At 41.2% G+C, this 21,480-nt stretch overlaps 2 protein-coding genes across 2 annotated transcripts; one reads left to right on the top strand and one right to left on the bottom strand.

Annotated features, from left to right (window-relative positions):
• The first annotated feature begins 220 nt into the window (after window positions 1-220).
• LOC148089700 (uncharacterized) lies at window positions 221-1,724 on the top strand. The gene is made up of 2 exons (XM_087809454.1): window positions 221-325; window positions 954-1,724. Exon 2 carries the CDS (start codon window positions 965-967, stop codon window positions 1,367-1,369), a length of 405 nt encoding a protein of 134 aa, XP_087665580.1. The 5' UTR covers window positions 221-325; window positions 954-964; the 3' UTR covers window positions 1,370-1,724.
• On the bottom strand, window positions 1,599-14,569 carry lpar2b (lysophosphatidic acid receptor 2b). The gene is made up of 5 exons (XM_087809442.1): window positions 14,339-14,569; window positions 7,694-8,115; window positions 7,084-7,578; window positions 4,576-4,835; window positions 1,599-2,387 (listed from the first exon to the last, which is right to left on the bottom strand). The coding sequence occupies exons 2-5, from the start codon at window positions 7,947-7,949 to the stop codon at window positions 2,289-2,291; spliced, it is 1,110 nt and encodes a 369-aa protein (XP_087665568.1). The 5' UTR covers window positions 7,950-8,115; window positions 14,339-14,569; the 3' UTR covers window positions 1,599-2,288.
• Window positions 14,570-21,480: the final 6,911 nt, after the last annotated feature.

Here is a 21,480-nt window from a genome sequence, read left to right as displayed (position 1 = left end):
TTGAAGAAACGAAGGAATTCTATATTCTATATTCATTTTTCTTATTTTATATCTTACGTCGATTATTCATCACAAGACGAACAAGGCGAAACATTTTTTTTACTTCAATTATAATTAGGAATTAATTTGTTCTGTTTTTTCTTTCCTATCTGCAGAGACGGTGAGTAAGAATGCGGCAGAACTGGATTCGTTTTCTCGTTCGACAGCCTTGAATAACAAACTAAAGGTAGAACTCACGTGAAACTGAACTGCGTCAGTAGAGTCTGGATTGAGTTTCACATTCAACATGAAGGACGAGATGAATGGACTGTACGGGGTTGACAAGGTGAGTCTGGACCTCGTGACATGCAATTCAAACGATTACGTTTTTCTATAGGTTCTTTGCAAGTGGAACAAAAGTTTCAGGCAGTTTTAAGGATCAGTTAAAGTCCAGATAGAAGCAACAGGTCTGAGTCTGGATCTTCCATTGAAAACAGGTTCAAAACAAACAACGCAACAATATTCTTGGGGCAAATTTGTGCTTTTACGTTTACTTTTGTAACACTTTATATTTAAAAAAGGACATAAGACAATGAATAAATATAACATATTAGCCAGCGAGCAGCCTTTTCTTTTTTCTTTTTTTTTTTTCCACAATCATGGAAGTTAAATTCTTATAATTCAGACACAGGTTATAAAAAAAATGTTCACAATTGTGTTTATCAAAGTGTTATGAATGCAAGTTTCCATGTGATTGTACATACAAATCTACATTTAATGAGATCATATTTTGTGGATTACAAAGACACTGTTTCTTTAAGTGACATCACCATGCAGGAGCCAAGGTCTGAAGCAGGGAACGCCACATACTATTTAAGCTGTGTAGACGTCGACATCACTGAACAATCTCATGTGCGTTTCAAGTTCTGCTCAAAACACACGTTTATTGGTTTCTTTGTTGCCTTCCTGTGCAGGCGGGCGTGTGATGGGCGGCTCCTCGTCCAGGACCTTCTCCTCGTCCAAGACCTTCTCCTCGTCCAGGACCTTCTCCTGGCGGAAGAAGCGATCTCCTCTGGGCAGAGCCAACCAGAAGTTGAAGAGATGGCTGCCCAGGAGGAAGAAGAGTTTGGCCGACAAACTGAATCTTGACGACCTTGGGAGGAAAAAGAAGAAGAAGAAGAAGAAGACGACGTTGTTTGGGAAGAAACGGAAGGACTCGGTTCCGGCCGGCGTTGGGAAAATAGGGGAGCAGATAAAGCGCAAATTCTCCAAAGAGCAGAATGAAGCAGCGCGGCATTCTGGGAAGTCGAAGAAGAAGAATAAGGCAGATGATGACGTTGGGCAAGGAAGCAGCGGGAAACCATCCTTGAAGAAACTCTCTTTGGGTTGAAGAACTTCATCACAAATCAATGAGGGATTGAAAAGTGATCAATAATGGGTTAAAGATGAACAAATGATGCTTGTGTAGATCATGGTTTCAGGGCAAAGCATGGCCCGGGGGCCACATGCGGCCCTTTCACTGTAATGAGGTCAGAGTAGAACATGTTAACATTTTTTAAAAAAGGACAGTGAACTCTTAATGCAAGTTTGTACTGATTGACAACCAATGAAAATGTGAACTTAGTCAGATCGATTTTTAATGACTCGGATGCGTATGATCGCGTTTGTTCATCTTCATGGTTCATAGAGCAACAGTGTTACACTCGATCTGCTCATAAATAAAAAATAAAAGTCACTTTGCTTAACTGACACATCTCTTGATGAACATCAGGCACTTTGACACTAAAAAAAATGTCACCTGGAGACAAACATGGAGGCGGATCTGAACAGGTGTGTGTGTGTGTGTGTGTGTATGGTCTTCACGGTCAGGAATATGAGAATGAATCGTTGACCGAGGAAAAAAACACATCTGAGGTGATGAAGTGTGTCTTCTGGGACACTTTGTCATGAGTGAAACAACTGTTATAACCATTAGCATAAATCTGCAGCAGCCGTTCAAGAAAAAAACTGATCAAAAACATAAAATCATCATCGTCCGGCGCATTCTTCATTTCACACAAACACAAGAACAAACACATGCTCTTAAAAAAAAGAAAAGAAAATTAAAACCGTCTTCAAAACAAAGACTCAACACGCTCTGAAACACAAACGTTCCCTTTAAAAAACATAAAATCAGATCAACTGAAACATTTGAGACACAAGTTCTGTACAAACACGACGAGCCTCGAGATCCGGGCGTCGCTCTCGTCGCTCGAGCGTCCTTGAATGTTCTCCTGCAGACCAGAGAGTCCCTGGTTCTCTTCCGGCCGTCACGAGACTCGCACCATGGCGTCCTTGGAGTCGTCGCCGACGATGGAGTCGTCGTTGCTCCGGTTCTTTAACAGGTCAGCGCTTCGAGACTTAGAGTTCTGGAGAGTGCAGTCAGGCGAGAGAAGAGAAGAAGAAGAAGCGTTAGTGGCGAGCTGAAGCAGAGAGAACAGCAAAACGGTTCCTCACAAAGAAGGAAAAGCGACGCTTTAGAATTCCCCAAAGAACCGAGCATCTGATAATATCCAGCAGAGGGCGCTGTCGCGGCGCACACCAGTGTTCGTTAGTACTTAAGCGTGAAAAAAGTGGGAATTTACTTTGTTGCAAAAAACACCTTTTTTTTCGAACACCAAGGAAAATAAACAAACATGAGAATGATTTAACAAACGCTGGGATTCGACTTGAACGTCACTTGAACAGTGTTTTTGTTTATTTAACAACATTTTACAACTGGATTTTTGTTCTCGTTCTTCAATCACTGTAGCTTTGTAGCCAAAGAACATAATGCCTTTGACCCCCGAGTGAGTTTTTTTTTATTGAAGCCTCAACATGAGAAAAAATGATCAGAAAAATAATAAACAAGTCTATATTTTAGGCTTGTTTTGAGTGGATGACACCAGGTCGTCAGCCATAATCTCTTATGTCGAGGCTTCGATACAAGATGGTTATAATAGACGAGCAGTATGGAGGTCAACTGAGCTCCAGTCGCTACATTAAAATGAACAAACATTCGTCTATAACCCTAAAAATAATCCCAACCCTTAGTCGACATTAGGTGGAAAATATGTGAAATTTGAATAAGGTAAGGTAAGGTAAATTGTTTACATATAATATATAGGGGATAGAATATAGGGGGAACAATCAATAAATCCTTGATAATTATCATAACAATGTTTTGTATATTTACTTACAGTTGTTTAACTGAGTCGTGGTTGTTTTTCTTTCTTATGTAAAGCACTATATGACTCTGAAGGGTTTTTTATATATATATTAATATACTCATCATTATTATAGTATTACTATCATAATAATGTACAAGTTTGTAACAGATATATATTATATGTAGGCTAAAGGAAATTATAGTTTACCAGATCTTTTTTTTAAGGTCTGCACAAGTTTAAAAACTGAAGTAAAATACTGTATAACGCTCATTGTTTTGCATGTTACTGTTCCTTTAAGACAGAGACAGGTGAGGGGGGGGGGGTGAGGAGTTCTGATGACCTTGTTCTTATATCAACAAAGTTACGTCTTACAACAGTTTTGTTAAATAAAAGATAAATTGAAGGAGACATTTGCTTGTTTTTCAATCATTATTGTAATAAAAACGCTACGAAACATTTAAATAAAATTCCCACATTTATACTTATAATAATTAAATAAAAAAAAAAGTTTATTGTGTCACATCTCAGGACGGTGAACATGTTTGGCCCCCGGGGGCCTCACACCCACTTCTGCAGCAGGTTTGCAGCCTCGGAGAGCGAAAGAGTTGAAGGAGTCGGTGATGAAGATACTGAGGTCGTCATCAGTCGTGAGCCGACAGGACGAGATCAGACACATTTATTTGTATGAATTTGAATGTACAGCGACACACACACACACACACACAAACACACACATTGTTGATCTGGAACAGCATCTGTACAATGCTAGCTAAGCGTGTGGCTAACAGTGCTAGCTGACGTGCAACACCTTGTACTGATGACTTAAATCTTTCTTTCAGTGACGCATGCGATCAACGGTCATATCAGGCTGGAAGAATGTGTGTGTGTGTGTGTGTGTGCGTCAAAGTCCAACACACACACATTAACACACAAACTAGTGAGAGGAAATGAGATAAGCATTATGAGCCACATCTGGACGTCTTTAAACCAGGACACATCTGTTGTTGAGGAACACGAGCGAGACTTTCGTTTCTCTTATTCCACGTGAAGTTAATTATTAAGACGTTAAAACGCAGCAACGGTTACATTTATGCAGGAAACGAAAGGAAGTCGTTTTCGAAACTATGGATCCCACAAGTTCATGTTCGTACTTAAGGTTTGGATGCACACTTTGAAAGTAAAGAACGAGAAAGAAGTCATTTTTAAAACAAGTGTCGTCGTAAAAGAAGGTTTGAAATGTGTGTAAATAAAAAAAATGGTTGAAAATTGACTTTAAGTACGTTAACAATACTTAAAAAAAAACTCTCTCCGATGAACTGTGGAGGACGTGAACTTAAAGCGTCGTTCAGTCAGTTCTTCGGTGTCAGTATTTGCTGTGTCTGTCGCCGCCGTTGCTCTCGGACAGTACCTCGTGGTCCACGGTGTTGAAGTGGGTCGTGGACATCCCGTCGCGGTCCTCCTTCCGGCGGCACAGCACGCAGAGGATCTGCTTGAAGGTCTTCCTCATGTCCTTGTCCCGGAAGCAGTAGATGATGGGGTTGACGAAGGAGTTGCACTCGGCCAGGACCAGGCAGTACTTCTCGTAGCGCAGAACCTTGCACTCGTCGCAGCCCAGCCCGTCCAGCATGAGCAGCACCAGGCCCGGCGTCCAGCAGAGGACGAAGAACCCTGCGGCGACAGAGACACGTGAAGGGGTTTCGGTCGCACAACTCTGTCGTTAGGTCGACAAAACGACATAAAACGAAGGGATGGGGTGAAGGTGAGGAAGGAGGGAGGGAAGGAGGGAGGAATGTACAGTAGATTCCATTCTGGACACACAAACTGAGGAAGAACAGACGCGTGAAGTGGGTTTTTTTTTTTTTTTTTTCATGATCCGATTTCACTCCGACAACACAATCAAGCGCTGGAATTCAGCTACACACTTTAAAACTTCTGACACACTTCAAACACTAGAAATGTTTGTGTTTTTGTTTTTTGGAAAAGACACACAAATGAGACGACGGCAGTGAACAAGACACACTCGCAAGACACATTCCTGAAGCACACACACGCCTCTGAATGACTCGGATTAAGTACACAAAATAACTAATCTGACACGCACACAAACATGCACGGACTCACAAACATAAAGACACAATCCTGGCACACACACACACACACGGAAGGTTTTGAACACACCGCCGAAACAAATGGAATTAAAAAAACACAAGAAACTTTTGCACACTTGACCTTGACCTTGAACACACACACACACACACACACACACACACACACCTACACACACACACAGTTGCCGAAGTATGAGGCGCCTGTCAGGACACGCTCAGGGATTCTCTCGCCCTCACGTGTCGTGCCGAGGACGACTCGACACAGTTGAGGAATGTTCCGTGGAAGATGAAGATGTGCCGCAGACGCTGAGAACTCTGGTCCACTGAAAACAAGGGGAGTCAGCGGGGGGGTTGTTAGGGGGGAGTCAGCGGGTGGGGAGGGAGGGGGTCGCGAGGGGGGGGGGGTCGACTCTCGCTCGGACAAGTTGAGACGCGGATGGTCTCGACGCTCACTCCGGTGGGATGTTTGTTTGAGTTCCACATTTCTGGGCCAGAAGATTAACGACCACCATGTTGTGAAGGTGGATCTTTGCTCGTCGCAGCTGAACCAGCGCACACACACACACACGCTACACACTTGCAACACACACACACACACACACTTAAATAGAGAGTTGAATAAAGGTTAGCGTTTGTGTTGCTACACATGTTTTCATTTTGACTGTGTGAATGTTGTGTCTTGACTACTTGAGAGTTTCGTTTGTGTATACAAATGTGTACATGTGTGTAATCTTTGCATCATCACGTTTTGTGCGTTTGTTTCTTAATAAAGTCCATCCATCCTTCTATATGCTCGTTGTGTGTCGTAGCACTCGTGACCGTCCATTTGTGTACAAGTGTACATGTGTGCAGGTGTGTATGTTGTTTTTATGCGAGGGTAAGTGTATGTTACTGAATGTGTGCATGTTTGTGTGTGTCCATGAGTGTGCATGAATGCCTGTGTGTTTGTGTATGCATGGGTTTCTTCATTTGTGCATGTACGCTAATATGTGTATATTTGTGCGTTTGCACATTACTAAACGTGTGCATGTTTAGGTGTGCGTGTGTGAATGGGTGTGTGTGTCCCTGTGAGTGTATGTGCAAATGAATGCAAATGTGTGTGTGCACACGTTTGTGCACACATGAGTCCGAGTGGGTGTTTTCATGTGCGTTGGTGTGCGTTTCATTCTGGACGTGTGTTTATAAAAGTTTGTCTGTACATGTATGCTAATCTATTGTGTTTGTGTGCACTTGTATGTGTGTGTGTGTGTGTTTGTGTATGCACATATATTGAGTGGGTACTTTTATGTGAGCAAGTGCGTGCATGTGTGGCTGTTTCACACTGCGTTTGTAAAAATGTGCGTGTACATGCCTGTGTGTGTGTGTGTATGCATGGGTTTCTTCATTTGTGCATGTACGCTAATGTATGTGTATATTTGTGCGTTTGCACGTTACTGAATGTGTGCATGATTAGGTGTGTGTGTGTGTGTGAATTTGTGAGTGTGTCCGTGAGTGTATGTGCAAACGAATGTAAATGTGTGTGTGTGCACACGTTTGTAACATCAGTCCGGGTGGGTGTTATAATGTGCGTTAGTGTGCGTTTTAATCTGGATGTGCGTTTATAAAAGTTTGTCTGTGCATGTATGCTAGTCTATCGTGTGTGTGTTTGTGTGCACATGTATGTGTGTGTTTATGTATGCACATGTATTGAGTGGGTGCTTTTATGTGAGCAAGTGCGTGCAAGTGTGGCTGTTTCACATTGCGTTAGTAAAAATGTGTGTGTACATGCCTGTGTGTGTGTGTGTGTGTGCATGCGGGTCAGAACTCACCCAGGATCATGGAGACGGTCTTCATGAGGTTCAGCACCGTCTCCCTGTGCCTGGTCTGGCTGGTGTGCTGCGACATCTGCATGCTCTTGCGCCGGACGTAGATGAAGATGCGGGTGTAAACGCCCACCATGATGAAGAAGGTCAGCAGGTTAAGGCTCCCCCAGAACACCAGGTAGCTGCGGCTGTACATGGGCGCCATGGTGGAGCAGTTCTCCAGGTCGCACAGGCAGTGCCAGCCCATGGTGGGGATCAGACCCAGGAAGATGGCGACGAGCCAGATGAAGACGATGATGACGAAGACGCGCCGCGTGCTCATCTTGCTGTGCAGCTGCATGTTGAAGATGGTCTGGTGGCGCTCCACCGCCACGGCCAGCAGGTTGAGGACCGACGCCGTCAGGCTGGTGTCGATGAGACCCTGGCGCAGAAACCAGCGGTACTTGCTCAGCTTGATGGTCCAGGGGCCCGTGTGGAACATCAAGTGGAGGTAGGAGACACCTGCCGGGAACTGATGATTAGTGCCCGATAAAAAAGCCCAAATCCAAACTGACCCCCGTCATGAGATGCCGTTTTAGAACAACACCAGGATCTGAAGACCCTCAAGGTCAAGTACCTGAGAACAGATCGGCCACAGCCAGGTTCCCCAGCAGATAGTAGATGGGGAAGTGAAAGCGTCGGTTCTTCAAGATGGCGGCGATGACCAGCAGGTTGGACAGGATGACGATGAAGCAGACCGTCATCCCCAGAGTGACCACCACGTAGTCCCTGGGCCTCCAGTGGTCGCTGATGGTCTTGTTGCTCCTTGCGTAGAAGAACTTGACGCTCCGGTTGTAGTAGCATCCCTCGGTGTCAGTGGTGGAAGTGTCCATGTTGACGGTTTCGCGGTGGCCACGCAGGAGGCGTCGCCCCAAGAACAGGAGATCGGTCAGGAAGTAGGAGCCACTGGTATCATCTAGACTTGCCCGCCCTGCCGGCACCAGCACCTGCTCCCCATCGCTATGACGGCCTGATCCAGTTTTCTATCTTGTGTTGGACCTGAGAGAAACCATGAGAACTAATTGGTTAATGAAATATACCAATGACATGGTTATGTTCTTAAAGTACTGACAGCAGCTAGCATGCTAACAAGCAAGTACATTATTTCAATGCGCGTTTTCATGATATAAAATACGATACAATAAAGATGTGGATTTATAGTACTGTCCGAGTACTTGAACCTGGGGAGTATTAACAGACCACATGACTCTTGACAAAGTTGTAACTGCTTTTATATAAATATGTCCAAACATCAGCTTTATAAGCTGCTGGAGTCGATTGTATCCTCTCGTCCTCAGTCTTCGCCAGCAGCTCTTGTTCCTGAGCTGAGATGATGGAAATGACTGATGCAATGAAATGTTATTTTGCATAAAGCCAATCGTAAAAAAAAACGTTTTAATATTTTTATTATACACTTTGTTAAAATAACAAGCATAAAAGAACAATAATGAAAATAAAATATGATACAATAAATACAGTATATCACAACACAATCTGGAGCTTATAATCGGTTTGTGTCTTCTTCGTTTTAACTATTCAAACAGTTCATTTTTGTGTCTAAACAAGAAGGATCCATCTCACCTGCAGTAAATATAAAACTCTGAATTCTGAGCTGCTCTAGTAGGAGAACTCACATTTCTCCGATCCTTAAAACTCTTCACTGGCTGCCAGTTTCTTTCAGGATCAACTTTAAAATTCTGGTTCTTACTTTCAGATCTATTCATGGTCAGACCTTCCATCAGTGATCTGATCCAGACTTATACCCCAGCTTGGGCTCTGAGGTCTGTGGATCAGAATCTACTAATGGTTCCGTGACCTCCATTTCCATCTAAATATCTATATGCTTATATTTTTACTAGATACTACTTAATGGATCGTTATTAAAAAAAAAAAAATCAAGTTTTTAACATGGCCATTTATTTCTACCAATTGTACACATGCTGAGAAAGACTGACACACTCATGTAACAAAGTTAGTTCACAAACTAATATAATTTGTAATTCTGCCGTCACGTTTAGCATGCTAACAAGATGAATCTTTAGGTCTGAGATGGTTTTATTTCTGAGAAGTACTTGCTAATAGCAGGAGAACAGTTTTGCCAAAACATCCTGAACCTTAAGATGTAGCACGTACGATGGAACATATCAGTAGGACACAGCCGAAGAAACGGAAAAAAAAAAAAATTCACAGCAATATGGTCTCAAAATGTTAAGGTATTGCCGGGAACAGAGAGTCTTCTCGTCGACGTCATCTTCCTGTTCGAAACTAGAAGTTCACGATAAGCGACTGGTTACGGAACCTTTGAAAACTGGTTGCCAACCAAACGAGGCGCGACGATGCTTCCAGCACCGCAGAGGCGTTCAGAGAAAACCTAAAACAAGTTTGGTTAACTCAGCGATGTGTGTGGAGTCACTCCTTTCCTACAAGCGCCGTCATGTCACGCACTTCACCATGAGACTGTTTCAACAATGGAGGCAGCGGAGAAGAGACACACCTCACAATTATACAATCCAGCTATGTAACCCAATCGAAATCCAAACACGGGCAGGCCCGGGAACCTACAGCCAAAAATGTGTGTGTAGAGGAGAGAGTGAGAGAATACAACCGAGGTTTTGCGAAACCGTTTCATTAGAAGCGCAGGAAAGATCCTGAGCTTAAGATTAGAAAAGTACAAAACCACAAAAACAACACCTCAACCCCTACAGCGACAGGATGTCTTGTGGGTTTATTTCTACGAAGAGCACATGCGTCAAAAACCCAAGACTCAACTTATTTTAATATCTCCCTAGTTTCATGTTGTGCGTTACATGCTTGTACATGACAAAATGTAAAAAGTTACTTTCTTCTTATATCTATAGTAAAAGTTAGACCCTTGTCTGCGTTCATGCTCACGATCCTGTTTGTGACCATGGACCCGGTCAAGGGGTCTTTCAGACATTAAAGGATCAGGTCCAGGTCGCAAGTCTCATTTTCTCATCCCCTTTCGCTTATCCGGGTTTAGGTCACGATGGCAGCAGCTTCAGCAAGGAGGCCCAGACTTGGCGGCTCTTCCTGGAGGAACCCAAGCAGTTCCCAGACCAGCTGGGAGACAGTCTCTACCACGCGTCCTGGACCTACCATGTGGCCTCATACCCGCGGGACTGAACGCCAGTGAGGCATTCTTGAGGAATCCTAGTCAGATGCCCAAGTCACCTCAACCGACTCTAAAGCGGTTCTACTCTGAGCATCTCCTGGACAACCTTCCTTCTAACCCTACATCTATGAGTGAGCCCAGTCACCCTACGGAAGGAAACCCATTTTGACCGCTTGTACCCCGCAGCGTCCACATTACTTCAGATGCCGCCCTAATCCACCTGTCGATCTCACACTCCATTCTTCACCGACTTGGGAACAGGACCCCAAGTTACTTAAAATTCCTCCACTTGAGGCAGGATCTCATCCCTAACCCGGAGAAGGCTTCACCACCTTGTTCCAAATTAGACCCATGGACTCCAATTTGGAGGCAAGTAAGTTCCAAAAAATCAGGGAAAAGCCTGCAAGAATAAAAATGTCTTGATGTTTCTTGAAGGAGGTGCTGGTTCTTGTCCCTAAACGTCGTCTAAAAATTGCGAGCATCAGGGCTAACCCTCTGATCACCCCTGTAGAGCGCTCTGGTCTCCCCGGGTCTCGTCCCTCCTTCGAAAACCCCGTCGACCTCCACACAAACAGCTCAGCATTTTTATCTGACAATAGAAACAACTTGAGCAATCCGAGGCAGAAAGTGGCCGCGTGTTGTTTTTTGAATGAACAGCGCTCGACTAAACACCACTTTCAAGGGTAAACCGTCAATTACCGACTCGGGCACACCCTCCCTCCTCTCCGGCTCCCACTTCTCCCATGTGTTCTCCAGAAAACAAACACTATGGCATGTATACAGGGATAAAAGTTGCTGATCTCAGCAGGGAAACAAGCAGGTATTTGCCCACATTCTGGAACGAGTACACTTTTAAATGTGACACAAGCGTTTTTTACATATTTACATGGGTTTTCTTGATACCATCTGCTCCTCGCTCGAGAGAAAACAAATGTAAAAACAAATAAAAAAACAAGATATGTCCGGAATTTTCTGGTCCGTCTGTGGTCTACATATCAGGACAGACTTGAGATGTTTAGGTCACATGCTGGTACTCAATTGGTGCTTAAAAATGAATCCAAAATATCTGGGAAAAAGGAAAATGATAGTGATAGTTCAAGAATCTCATAAAGATGTTTCCATTGTTACAGACTGTGTTTTGTTCTGTCAGTATTATTTGGGGCCAAACATGTTGTATTTGTAGGAGGACGAGCACGAGGAGCTTCATGGAGTTCAGGTGTAGAAACGAAAACCTACTCAAACATCAAAATAACTTAAGATTTACATTGAAGGCGGAAAGGTTTGGAGAAAGAGTCCGGTAGGACAGACGGGGAAAAGGGAGAACAGTGCAGATGTTACTGGGAAGTCAAAGAGTTGTTTATTCAAGGTTTCCTGCTGTTGTTGCAATTGTTTGAAGTGACACACAGTGACTGTCGAACATCTGCAGGAAGTTGGTTTAGTGGGTAAACAGAGAAATGCCCTCTTGGCTCTGTATTTGTCAAACGTTTCATAAACAGTTGCATTCAAGTTTCCTTTAGTCAAAGCTGTACGTTGCTGTTACCGAGTCAGGCCTGAACAGACCATTGAATTCTATCACATCATGATGTGGGCTGGAATTGAACCGAAGGGTTATGGTCTACCGTCTCAGAGTCCTAGTGACAATACATACTAGATGTTGCTCAATAATTGTACCTTGTGTTACGTAAGGATGTCTCAGTGGGCGTGTCCATCATACATGACATCACACTTGTGATTAACGCGTTATAGACTTTGGTCATCCTGAAGCTAATGGAAAGAACACAGGAACTGGCTGATAAAAAACCTTAACCTGGAACCTTTACTGGAGGATCACTGAGGATACTCTTGGCTCCGGACGCACCCACCATCAGCCTTATAATCTGGAGCGCCTTATATATGGACATTACCTGGTGGATGACTTGTTTACAAACACTTTCATGACACTGGGGGGGAATTACCTCATTGCGTCATCACGGGGTGGGATTTACAACGCACATTACATCATGGCGGAAGGCTATGGAGTAAGATTACTGCCACTTTTTTGAGCGATTGTGTCTTGGTTGTTGTACACTCAAAATCACTCTGCTGCGCACTCAACCAGTCATACACGTGCGTTCAACATGTAGTACAAGTGCGCTCAACCAGTCATACACGTGCGTTCAATATGTAGTACAAGTGCGCTCAACATGTAGTACAAGTGCGCTCTAGCCGTCATACACGCGCTCAACTTCACTGCTGCTCGCTCAACATTTGTCTGCTCACGAAACCAGTCTCGTGCGCTGCTGCTTGAAGCCTTTTAACGATCATTTGAACATCGTTACCATGGGAGTGAACGCAGTTGTCAGAACGCTTAATAAAGTTTGACTTTATCTGACTGTTTTATTGACATTACTTTTAGAACTTTATCTAGTGGATACATAACTAACCCCAGTCAAACGTTTGACTGTATCTTTTATTCTATGCGCTTTATAATCCGGTGCGTCCTATTTATGAAAACTGTTCTAAAATAGGCCATTCATTGAAGGTGCGCCTTATGATCCGGTGCGCCTAATAGTGCGGAAAATACGATAATCTGTTCCTTTTTTAGAGTTACGGGTTAAAATATAAATGGTTGGAAACATCCAAATACATCATACTGCTCGTCTGGTATTGAAGCCTCAACAAGAGAAAATGTTCAGACCAAAAATTAAACAGGTCTATATTTTTTAAATTGTTTGTAGCTGAAGCTGAAAGGCTAACATGCTACACAGACAGGAAACAGTCCAGGTAAATACTGGCAAGTGTCTACTGTCTACACTGGGATCTCAAGTGACATCGATTTGTATAACAGGAATTTTTAGACGAGCCATACGGAGGGTTGTTGTTTTTTTTGGCTTAATGTTTTCTATATTACATTCAGCATTGACATTGACATTAACTCCCAAATGTTGATGCATTTGGTGGGAAAACATTCCTTCAATAATCCCAGTAAATTTAGTTTTGCGTTGAATATCGGACTTTCAAAGAAAAAAATGATGTTTCTCTAGAAAAGTTGTTCAGAACAAAAGGAAAATAGTGGAGAGACCGCCATCTAGTGGACTCTGAAGAGAATGACACAGTTTCATGAAGCTTCATCAACACATCACTAGTTATTAACTATATCCATCACCTCATTGCAGACCTCTGCGTGTCCCTGTAACAACTTTACTTTAACTGGCATTTAAATATATTTTCTCAACTCCACTACTAAGAGAATACTTTTAAATATATCTACCTAACTTCACTACTAAGAGAATATTTTATAATATACTTACTTGATAACCACTACTAAGAGAATACTTTTAAATAGATTTACTTAACTCCACTACTAAGAGAATACTTTTAAATAGATTTACTTAACTCCACTACTAAGAGAATACTTTTAAATAGATTTACTTAACTCCACTACAAAGAGAATACTTTTAAATACATTTCCTGATCGTTCAGATCAGAGTTTCGGTCAAGTTTATGTAGCCAAAGTATGTTTTCATTAGACCTGGACCTTGATGTGCAAAATCTCAAGACTCACTTGTCAAGATTGAGACTCTATTGTGTCTTTCAGTGAAAACCTCAGGCAGTACAAATCAAACCTCAGGGTATCAACGATACCACAGAATGTATTATAGTATATTTATTTAATGTTTGTCATTTCAGAAGATCCTTCACTTAAAACTTTTATTTTGTAATGCAGTTTATTTTCATCTTTCATGTAAAGCGAGGAACATGTTTCCACTGGAGAGAGAAAAAAAAACGTGTTTTTGTCTAAAATTATTTCTACTAAAAGTGTAATGATTATATTTACACATGAAGATGGGAATAAATAAAGTTCATAAATACTTAAAATTTGAAGAAAAAAGTCCATTAATGTTTTCATGTATCAACGTTGAAGGTCAAGGGAAACAATAAAATAATTAAATCACTATTTAAAGGTTAAAAATAAAACAATATAAAACCGCAATAACGACTTTTGGTGTAAAAAGTAACTGACGCTGCAGAACAAACAGACGCCAAGTCCAGAACAACAAAAAAACGACAACAATCTGCTCCAAAGACAAACACAAAAGTTCGACTCACGTTTCTCGTTCAAGTTGTGAATCAAGTGAATCCAGATCCTGGTGAAGTTCCTGAACTTCTTCTACCTTCTTGTAGAAGCCACTTGTCTTCTGGCCTCCAACGACGCGTTGACTCGTCAAGGACAAAGTTTACCTTCCAAACCGCCACCTGTGTGCGCACGACGCCGTCGCAGCAGGAAGTAGTACCTGGTGTGGCTCCAGAAGGGCGCGGCTCTGCGCGCTGCTCTGGCCGCAGATGCCTCACAAAGGCGCGGGTGAGGAGCGCGCATCGCCGGGGGCCAACGTGGAGCGCGAAGGTCTTCCCACCGTGGGCCGCGGCAGCCAATCACAGGGCGAGCTGACGATGATTGGCGGATGAGGTCAACGGTGGGTGAAATGGCGTGTGAAAAAAAAAACACGCGAAATATACTTGAAAAACAAATAAACGTTAGTCAGTTTCAAGTGATTTATTCGTTTGACGTGATATAAACGTCACACACACGTTTTTATCACACACACACTAAAGCGAACAATCGTCACAGACATTTATTGGGTGATTGTTTGACAAAAAATGTGTGTCTTTGGTTTCGGTTTTAATCTGTTGCACACAAACAGAAAAGGACAAATGACCCCAAAACATCGCAATATTATTTTCCTTAATACTGTATCTATGTTAGAAAGCCATGTTACGGTTAAAAAAAGAACCTTTAAAATATATATATATATATATATATACTGTATATACAAATATCAGCTGCTGAAGTCGACTGTATCCTCTCATCCTCAGTCATCGCGGGTCCACATACATATATAAGTTTATATGTATATACATATACTGTATATACAAATAAAAATGTCAGCTGCTGAAGTCGACTGTATCCTCTCGTCCTCAGTCATCGCAGAATCACATACATATATATATATATATATATATATATATATATATATATATATATATATATATATATATATATGTATATACATATACTGTATATACAAATAAAAATGTCAGCTGCTGAAGTCGACTGTATCCTCTCGTCCTCAGTCATCGCGGGATCATATATATATATAAATATATATAATCCATTGCAAATAATTTCTTGTTTTTACAGTTTTTTTTCATACAATTTATAGTTCAATATTGTGAGTTTAAAATATGTACTCATAAAGTAATAATGAAATCCTACATGATCCCGCGATGACTGAGGACGAGAGGATACAGTCGACTCCAGCTGATATTTTTATTTGTATATACACTGTGTGTTTGTATATATATAGGTTATATATAAAGGTTATTTTTAAAACTGTAACATAGATGTCTAACATAGATACAGTATTGAGGATAAGAATATTGCGATGTATCGTCTTATCAATACATTTTTTAACACCCCTCGTTAAAACCCACCCCAAAGAAAAACTCAAGCACACATTAACATAGAAGTAAATACATGTTTTAGAAGTTTATTTTTTGGGGGTCATTTGTGCTTTTCTGTATATATATATACAGAAAAGCCTATATATATATATATATATATATATATATATATATATATATATATATATATATATATATATATATATATAGGCTTTTTTTTATGTTTCTCAACCGATAAAGGAACAACGCGATCCCACGAGATCCCGGCGACGACTGAGGATGAGAGGATACAGTGACTCCAGCAGCTTTTAAAAGCTGATGTTTGGACATATTTTGGTTTCAAAACAAATGAAAACGTCAAGAGTTATGTGGTCTGGAAATTCACAGTATCTCAATATATCGTATCACAGGAATCTTGCCAACACTCAACCCTCAAAGATAAAACAAATACACAAAAATCAACATCCAATACACATTTTTAAAGATGTAGCCGCGTCGTTCTGTGTTTTCTTTGGTGAAATATCTTCTGAACGTGTTTGGTTTTTAGTATTTGAGCGAATACACACAAAGACTCAAACTCACCCTTGAGGACACAAATTCATACACCATTGAAAAAAAGACCCAAACACCAAGATATACACAAAAACGCTCAAGAAAAACAAAAATGGGAACATTATAAATAAATAAAAATACACACATGGACGTTATTAAAAAGAACAAATTAACATTCCCAAAACTTGAAACTCGTATAAAAGTGTAAAAAATTAAAGCACGCACACACATGTGGACTCACACTGAACACACACACTAACACAAAAGAGCAAGCACATGTTTTTAAGCATATTCAGGAACAACAAACCGAAGGTGACACACACCGACATTTTCATACATCACAACAAAAAACACACACAAATATATTGACAATCCTAACCTGGAACCAGATGACATTGCGACGACACACGACACACATTAACAAACTTTAACACACACATTCTTTCATTGCGAGATGAAGTGATGAAGCAGAGAATGAGAGAAGGAATAACAGGAAGACGGATGACAGGCAGCAAGAAGACCGAGGCCGGGACCGTCTTCCTGTTTACGCTCGTGTCACATCTGGGAGGTGAGCGAGCTGACATGGAACAGGCGGTTTCTGCTCTCCTTGTTTGGAAGGTTTTCGTGTCGTTCCAGCTGCTGGTGTCATGTGTCTCATGTCTGTCGTGCCCTCGCAGCGACGGGTCGTCTCCGGCGCCTCCTGCCCTCTCACGGATCCTCGGGCGGAGTCAGGATCAGGTTACCTTCACGCCATCAACGGCAATTGTGTGTTTTCTGGCACAGATGATCGACCGGGCGGGAAATTTGTGGCCACTTTGTCTGGAGATCGGATCGATAAACTCTTGAGGTGAACCGGTGTTTGAGCTTTGTTGCCATGGATACAAACTTGGAATTTAGAAAGAGACCCAGAACTTTTCATCTTTAGTTTACATCGGAGCTTTCAGTTTCCACAGAAAAACACCTCATTTTGTTGTTGTTGAGTTTTTGCAAGTATTATCGCTGCCATCAGAATATTGAATGGTTCAGCCTTGTGTTGTCTCTGGATCAGCATGAACGACCTCCATCACTGCATATGTATTAATGGAAGCCAGGGAGGTCGTTCACCTTGACCCAGAGACCACACAAGGGATACCTTAAACACATTTGTTTTCGGGTCACTTTTACCTAGAGATAACACAAGGGATACCACAAACACATTTGTTTTAGGGCCTTCGGGTCACCTTGACCTAGAGACAACACAATGGATACCACAAACACATTTGTTTTTGGGCCCTTCGAGTCAACTTGTACCAGAGACAGCACAAGGGATACCTCAAATACATTTGTTTTCAGGTCACCTTTACCCAGAGACAACCAAGGGATACCTTAAACACATTTGTTTTCGGGCCTTCGGGTCAACTTGTTCCAGAGACCACACAAGGGATACCTTGAACACATTTGTTTTCGGGTCACCTTTACCTAGAGATAACACAAGGGATACCACAAACACATTTGTTTTAGGGCCTTCGGGTCACCTTGACCTAGAGACAACACAATGGATACCACAAACACATTTGTTTTTGGGCCCTTCGAGTCAACTTGTCCCAGAGACAGCACAAGGGATACCTCAAATACATTTGTTTTCAGGTCAACTTTACCCAGAGACAACCAAGGGATACCTTAAACACATTTGTTTTCGGGCCTTCGGGTCAACTTGTTCCAGAGACCACACAAGGGATACCTTGAACACATTTGTTTTCGGGTCACCTTTACCTAGAGATAACACAAGGGATACCACAAACACATATGTTTTAGGGCCTTCGGGTCACCTTGACCTAGAGACAACACAATGGATACCACAAACACATTTGTTTTTCGGCCCTTCGAGTCAACTTGTCCCAGAGACAACACAAAGGATACCTCAAATACATTTGTTTTCGGGTCACCTTTACCTAGAGATAACACAAGGGATACCACAAACACATTTGTTTTCAGGCCTTCGGGTCACCTTTACCTAGAGATAACACAAGGGATACCACAAACACATATGTTTTAGGGCTTTCTTGTCACCTTGACCTAGAGACAACATAAGGGATACCTCAAATACATTTGTTTTCGGGTCACCTTTACCTAGAGATAACACAAGGGATACAACAAATACATTTGTTTTCAGGTCACCTTTACCAAGAGACAACATAAGGGATACCACAAACACATTTGTTTTTGGGCCTTTGGGTCACCTTGACCTAGAGATAACACAAGGGATACCACAAACACATTTGTTTTTGGGCCTTCTGGGTCACCTTCACCCAGAGACAACATAACAAACAATAAAACACACACAAAGACTTGACTTAAAACAGAAGACACACAAACACACTTGAAAACCATAGAAGATACAGGTGAGGGGTCAGTCGTCCAGGTGAGGCGCACTGAGACCCTCGAACACATGACCCAGTGAACCACGACAGCGGTCGCGTGTGATCAGGACCTCAGTCAGTTTGCATTGTTGAGATCTTGTGCAATTGTTTTCCAGCATCTGCTGACATCACAGCCGGAGTCGTTTAGTGGCATCTGGAGTGGATTTGAAGTCCCTTGATGTGCCAGCGATCGCTGATCCGAACCCCCAGCAGTGTTTATGGCCCGAGCGGGAAAACGCGACTATGTGGGAGTCCCCAGGGATCTGGTCCTGCTCATTTGTAACTCTGAGTGACTCACATGTGTGCGGCGCTGCTGCACGACACTCATGCCTCACACGTTGAAAAACAAGTTTTATGTTCAGTACTTGCCAAGTCTAGAGCTTTTTAACCGACAAAAGAACTTCATAGAAAACGTGAACAACATTTTTTTTTTAAATATTTAAATAAAACCATCTCATGCTTGAATATCATCTTTTCACTCCTGCCTCAAAAATATTAAACTATTAAACAATCTAAGAGCCCGAGGAATGAATGAGACCCTGAGTCTATTAGTGTTGAAGTGTAAGAAGTTCACTCTAAACTAAACCTTAATTACTGATTATTACCAGTAAATAAAGAAGTAATTAAAGACTAACTTTGTTGAAAAACTAACTTTTCTCCATTTACTCATCATTAGGTGTAATTACCGTGAAAGAAGTAAATATGTTTTATATAATAGAATATTATATAACGTATAAATAACATATTCATACATATTTCACAAGTATTTGTCAGTTATAACGTTAAATATTTTAACATTTAACAGTGTTTTTTTTTTACTGAGGAAAGTATTCTTCATTACTGTACATACTCACCAACTTATTTTTGAGTAAAAAGGATGACATTAATACAAGCGTATTTTATTATATATTTTTTTTACTTTAAAAGAGAAAGTTTTATTAATATTCAAGTACTTCTCTCGTGGTACTGACACCTAATACGTTATTATTATTAACCAATTGTATGGAATTATTTCTTTATTTGCTGTTAATAACCAGTGATTTAAGTGTCGTTCAGTAATACACTGTAAAATGTATGTATTCGTCACAATGAACAATACATTAAAGTACTTTATGTGGTTGACGAGAGGATCATAAGGCGTTAATACACTCGTGAATACGCACATTATTGTTCCTCATTCTAAAGTGTTAATCTTAGTGAGATTAGTAGCGGAAAAAAACAACAAAGAATTATGTTTGGCGCCCCCTGTTGGCGCAGAACCACAAGACGCTTAGATATGAATCGAGCTGAGTCATCCGGCGCAGACGTGGAGTAGATCTTCTCCTGGACTGTAAAGTTGCTTCAGGGTCGGCGAGGTCACGACTCGACTCACGGAAGATCAGAGGCTGAACGTAACTTTTCAACGACTTCCTCATAATCCTTGCGTCACATTCTTCAGATAACGACCAGGAGAGTCGGCTCTGGTTCATCTCACTCAAGGTCACGCTCAGATACCAGCGCGAACACGAGCTTTTTCCTCGTCTTTTGAAGGTCGCTTGATGTGAAAACTCTCGTGACTTATTCACATGTTGTCAATGTTGAAGTCTTCAAAAATGCAGTAGTTCATTCATCAGGACGTTTTGAAGTTATTACTTAATAAAGTTCTCGTCTGAAATCTCGCCAAACGAGATCACGGTTTAAATGAAACATTGTGACATCACTCTGGTGCAGGTGTCCTCCCCTAGAAGATCTAAATCAGTTAAGAACCTACATGTTAATAAACAAAATAAATATTTATGTAAACATGGTGAGAGTTACTTCTGCCTTTAGGTGTTTTTCTAATGTGTACATTAAGCAGCAAACCTTATTTTTATTATTCGTTTTTAATGTACAAAACTGGAGTTTTAGGGGTGAGTTTGAAATGTACGTGAGTCCTTGAATGCAACTCGTGTTTTGTGTGACCAATCAGAGCAAAGTGGGCGTGGTTGCTTGTGAGAGAGTTCTTCTCAAGTGGGCGGGGCTTAAGCATATTTTCTAATGTAAATATCTTTATTAAATGAGTTTTGTGCAAAAAGAATCTGATGAGTATAATAGAGTATAATAGAGTATAATAAGAGGTCCTAGAACAATTTAAGACACACTTAAATCAACACATTAGGCGCTCTTTAAATCAGTGAAAGTAAAATTAAAAAACTGTTATTGTATCACGTCATCGACTCGCTCGCGGTCAACTTGGATAAATCTTGTCAAGGCGAACGAGATCTGGCACTTGGTCCAGGAAACATTGCTCTAATGGCTACATTAAAAAAAAGCTAAAGTTGGAACTTTTCGGGTGAAAAGTTTTTTTTTTTTAACTCTTATCAAGCCACAAATCAGATGAAAAAAAAAATTTGACAAGAGTCACAGACTAATATTACTTAATTATATTATAATATATATATATATATATAAAATATATATATTTTTTAAACACAAAACTTTAAGACAGTAATAATCTATAGAACAGAAACTACTGGACTCACTGGTGACAAGAGAGGAGATCACTGGACAAACTACTGTCCATCATGGATGATGTCATCCTCTGAACACATGGAGCACGAATGCTCTTCCCATGATGCAACACTAATAGACTCAGGGACTCATTCATTCCTTGTGATATTAGATTGTTTAATTCAGAGTTTGGAAGCAGGAGTGAAAAGGTGATTCTATCCTATGTTAATCTTTGTTTCGTTTTCTATGAACTATGTTCTCTATCTTTAGACTTAGATTGTGTCATCTTTCTTTTTATTGCACTTTGTTCTTATCATCTATGTTGCCTTGAGCTGGAAAAACATTTTCCTGAAGGAGATCTCCAGAGAG

The sequence above is a fragment of the Callionymus lyra genome, chromosome 1, assembly GCF_982586985.1.
Source record: "Callionymus lyra chromosome 1, fCalLyr1.hap1.1, whole genome shotgun sequence".
Lineage (NCBI taxonomy): Eukaryota > Metazoa > Chordata > Actinopteri > Syngnathiformes > Callionymidae > Callionymus > Callionymus lyra.
This window is presented reverse-complemented; position numbering and strand designations above follow the sequence as displayed.

What these genes read in the sequence shown, in the direction of transcription:
- lpar2b (XM_087809442.1), bottom strand. Translation starts at nt 7,949, where the DNA reads ATGGACACTTCCACCACTGACACCGAGGGATGCTACTACAACCGGAGC. An exon ending in TGTGGCCGATCTGTTCTCAG is followed by an intron (nt 7,579 to 7,693) that starts GTACTTGACCTT and finishes AGTTCCCGGCAG; the next exon opens with GTGTCTCCTACCTCCACTTG. An exon ending in GACCGTCTCCATGATCCTGG is followed by an intron (nt 4,836 to 7,083) that starts GTGAGTTCTGAC and finishes CTGTCGCCGCAG; the next exon opens with GGTTCTTCGTCCTCTGCTGG.
- LOC148089700 (XM_087809454.1), top strand. Translation starts at nt 965, where the DNA reads ATGGGCGGCTCCTCGTCCAGGACCTTCTCCTCGTCCAAGACCTTCTCC.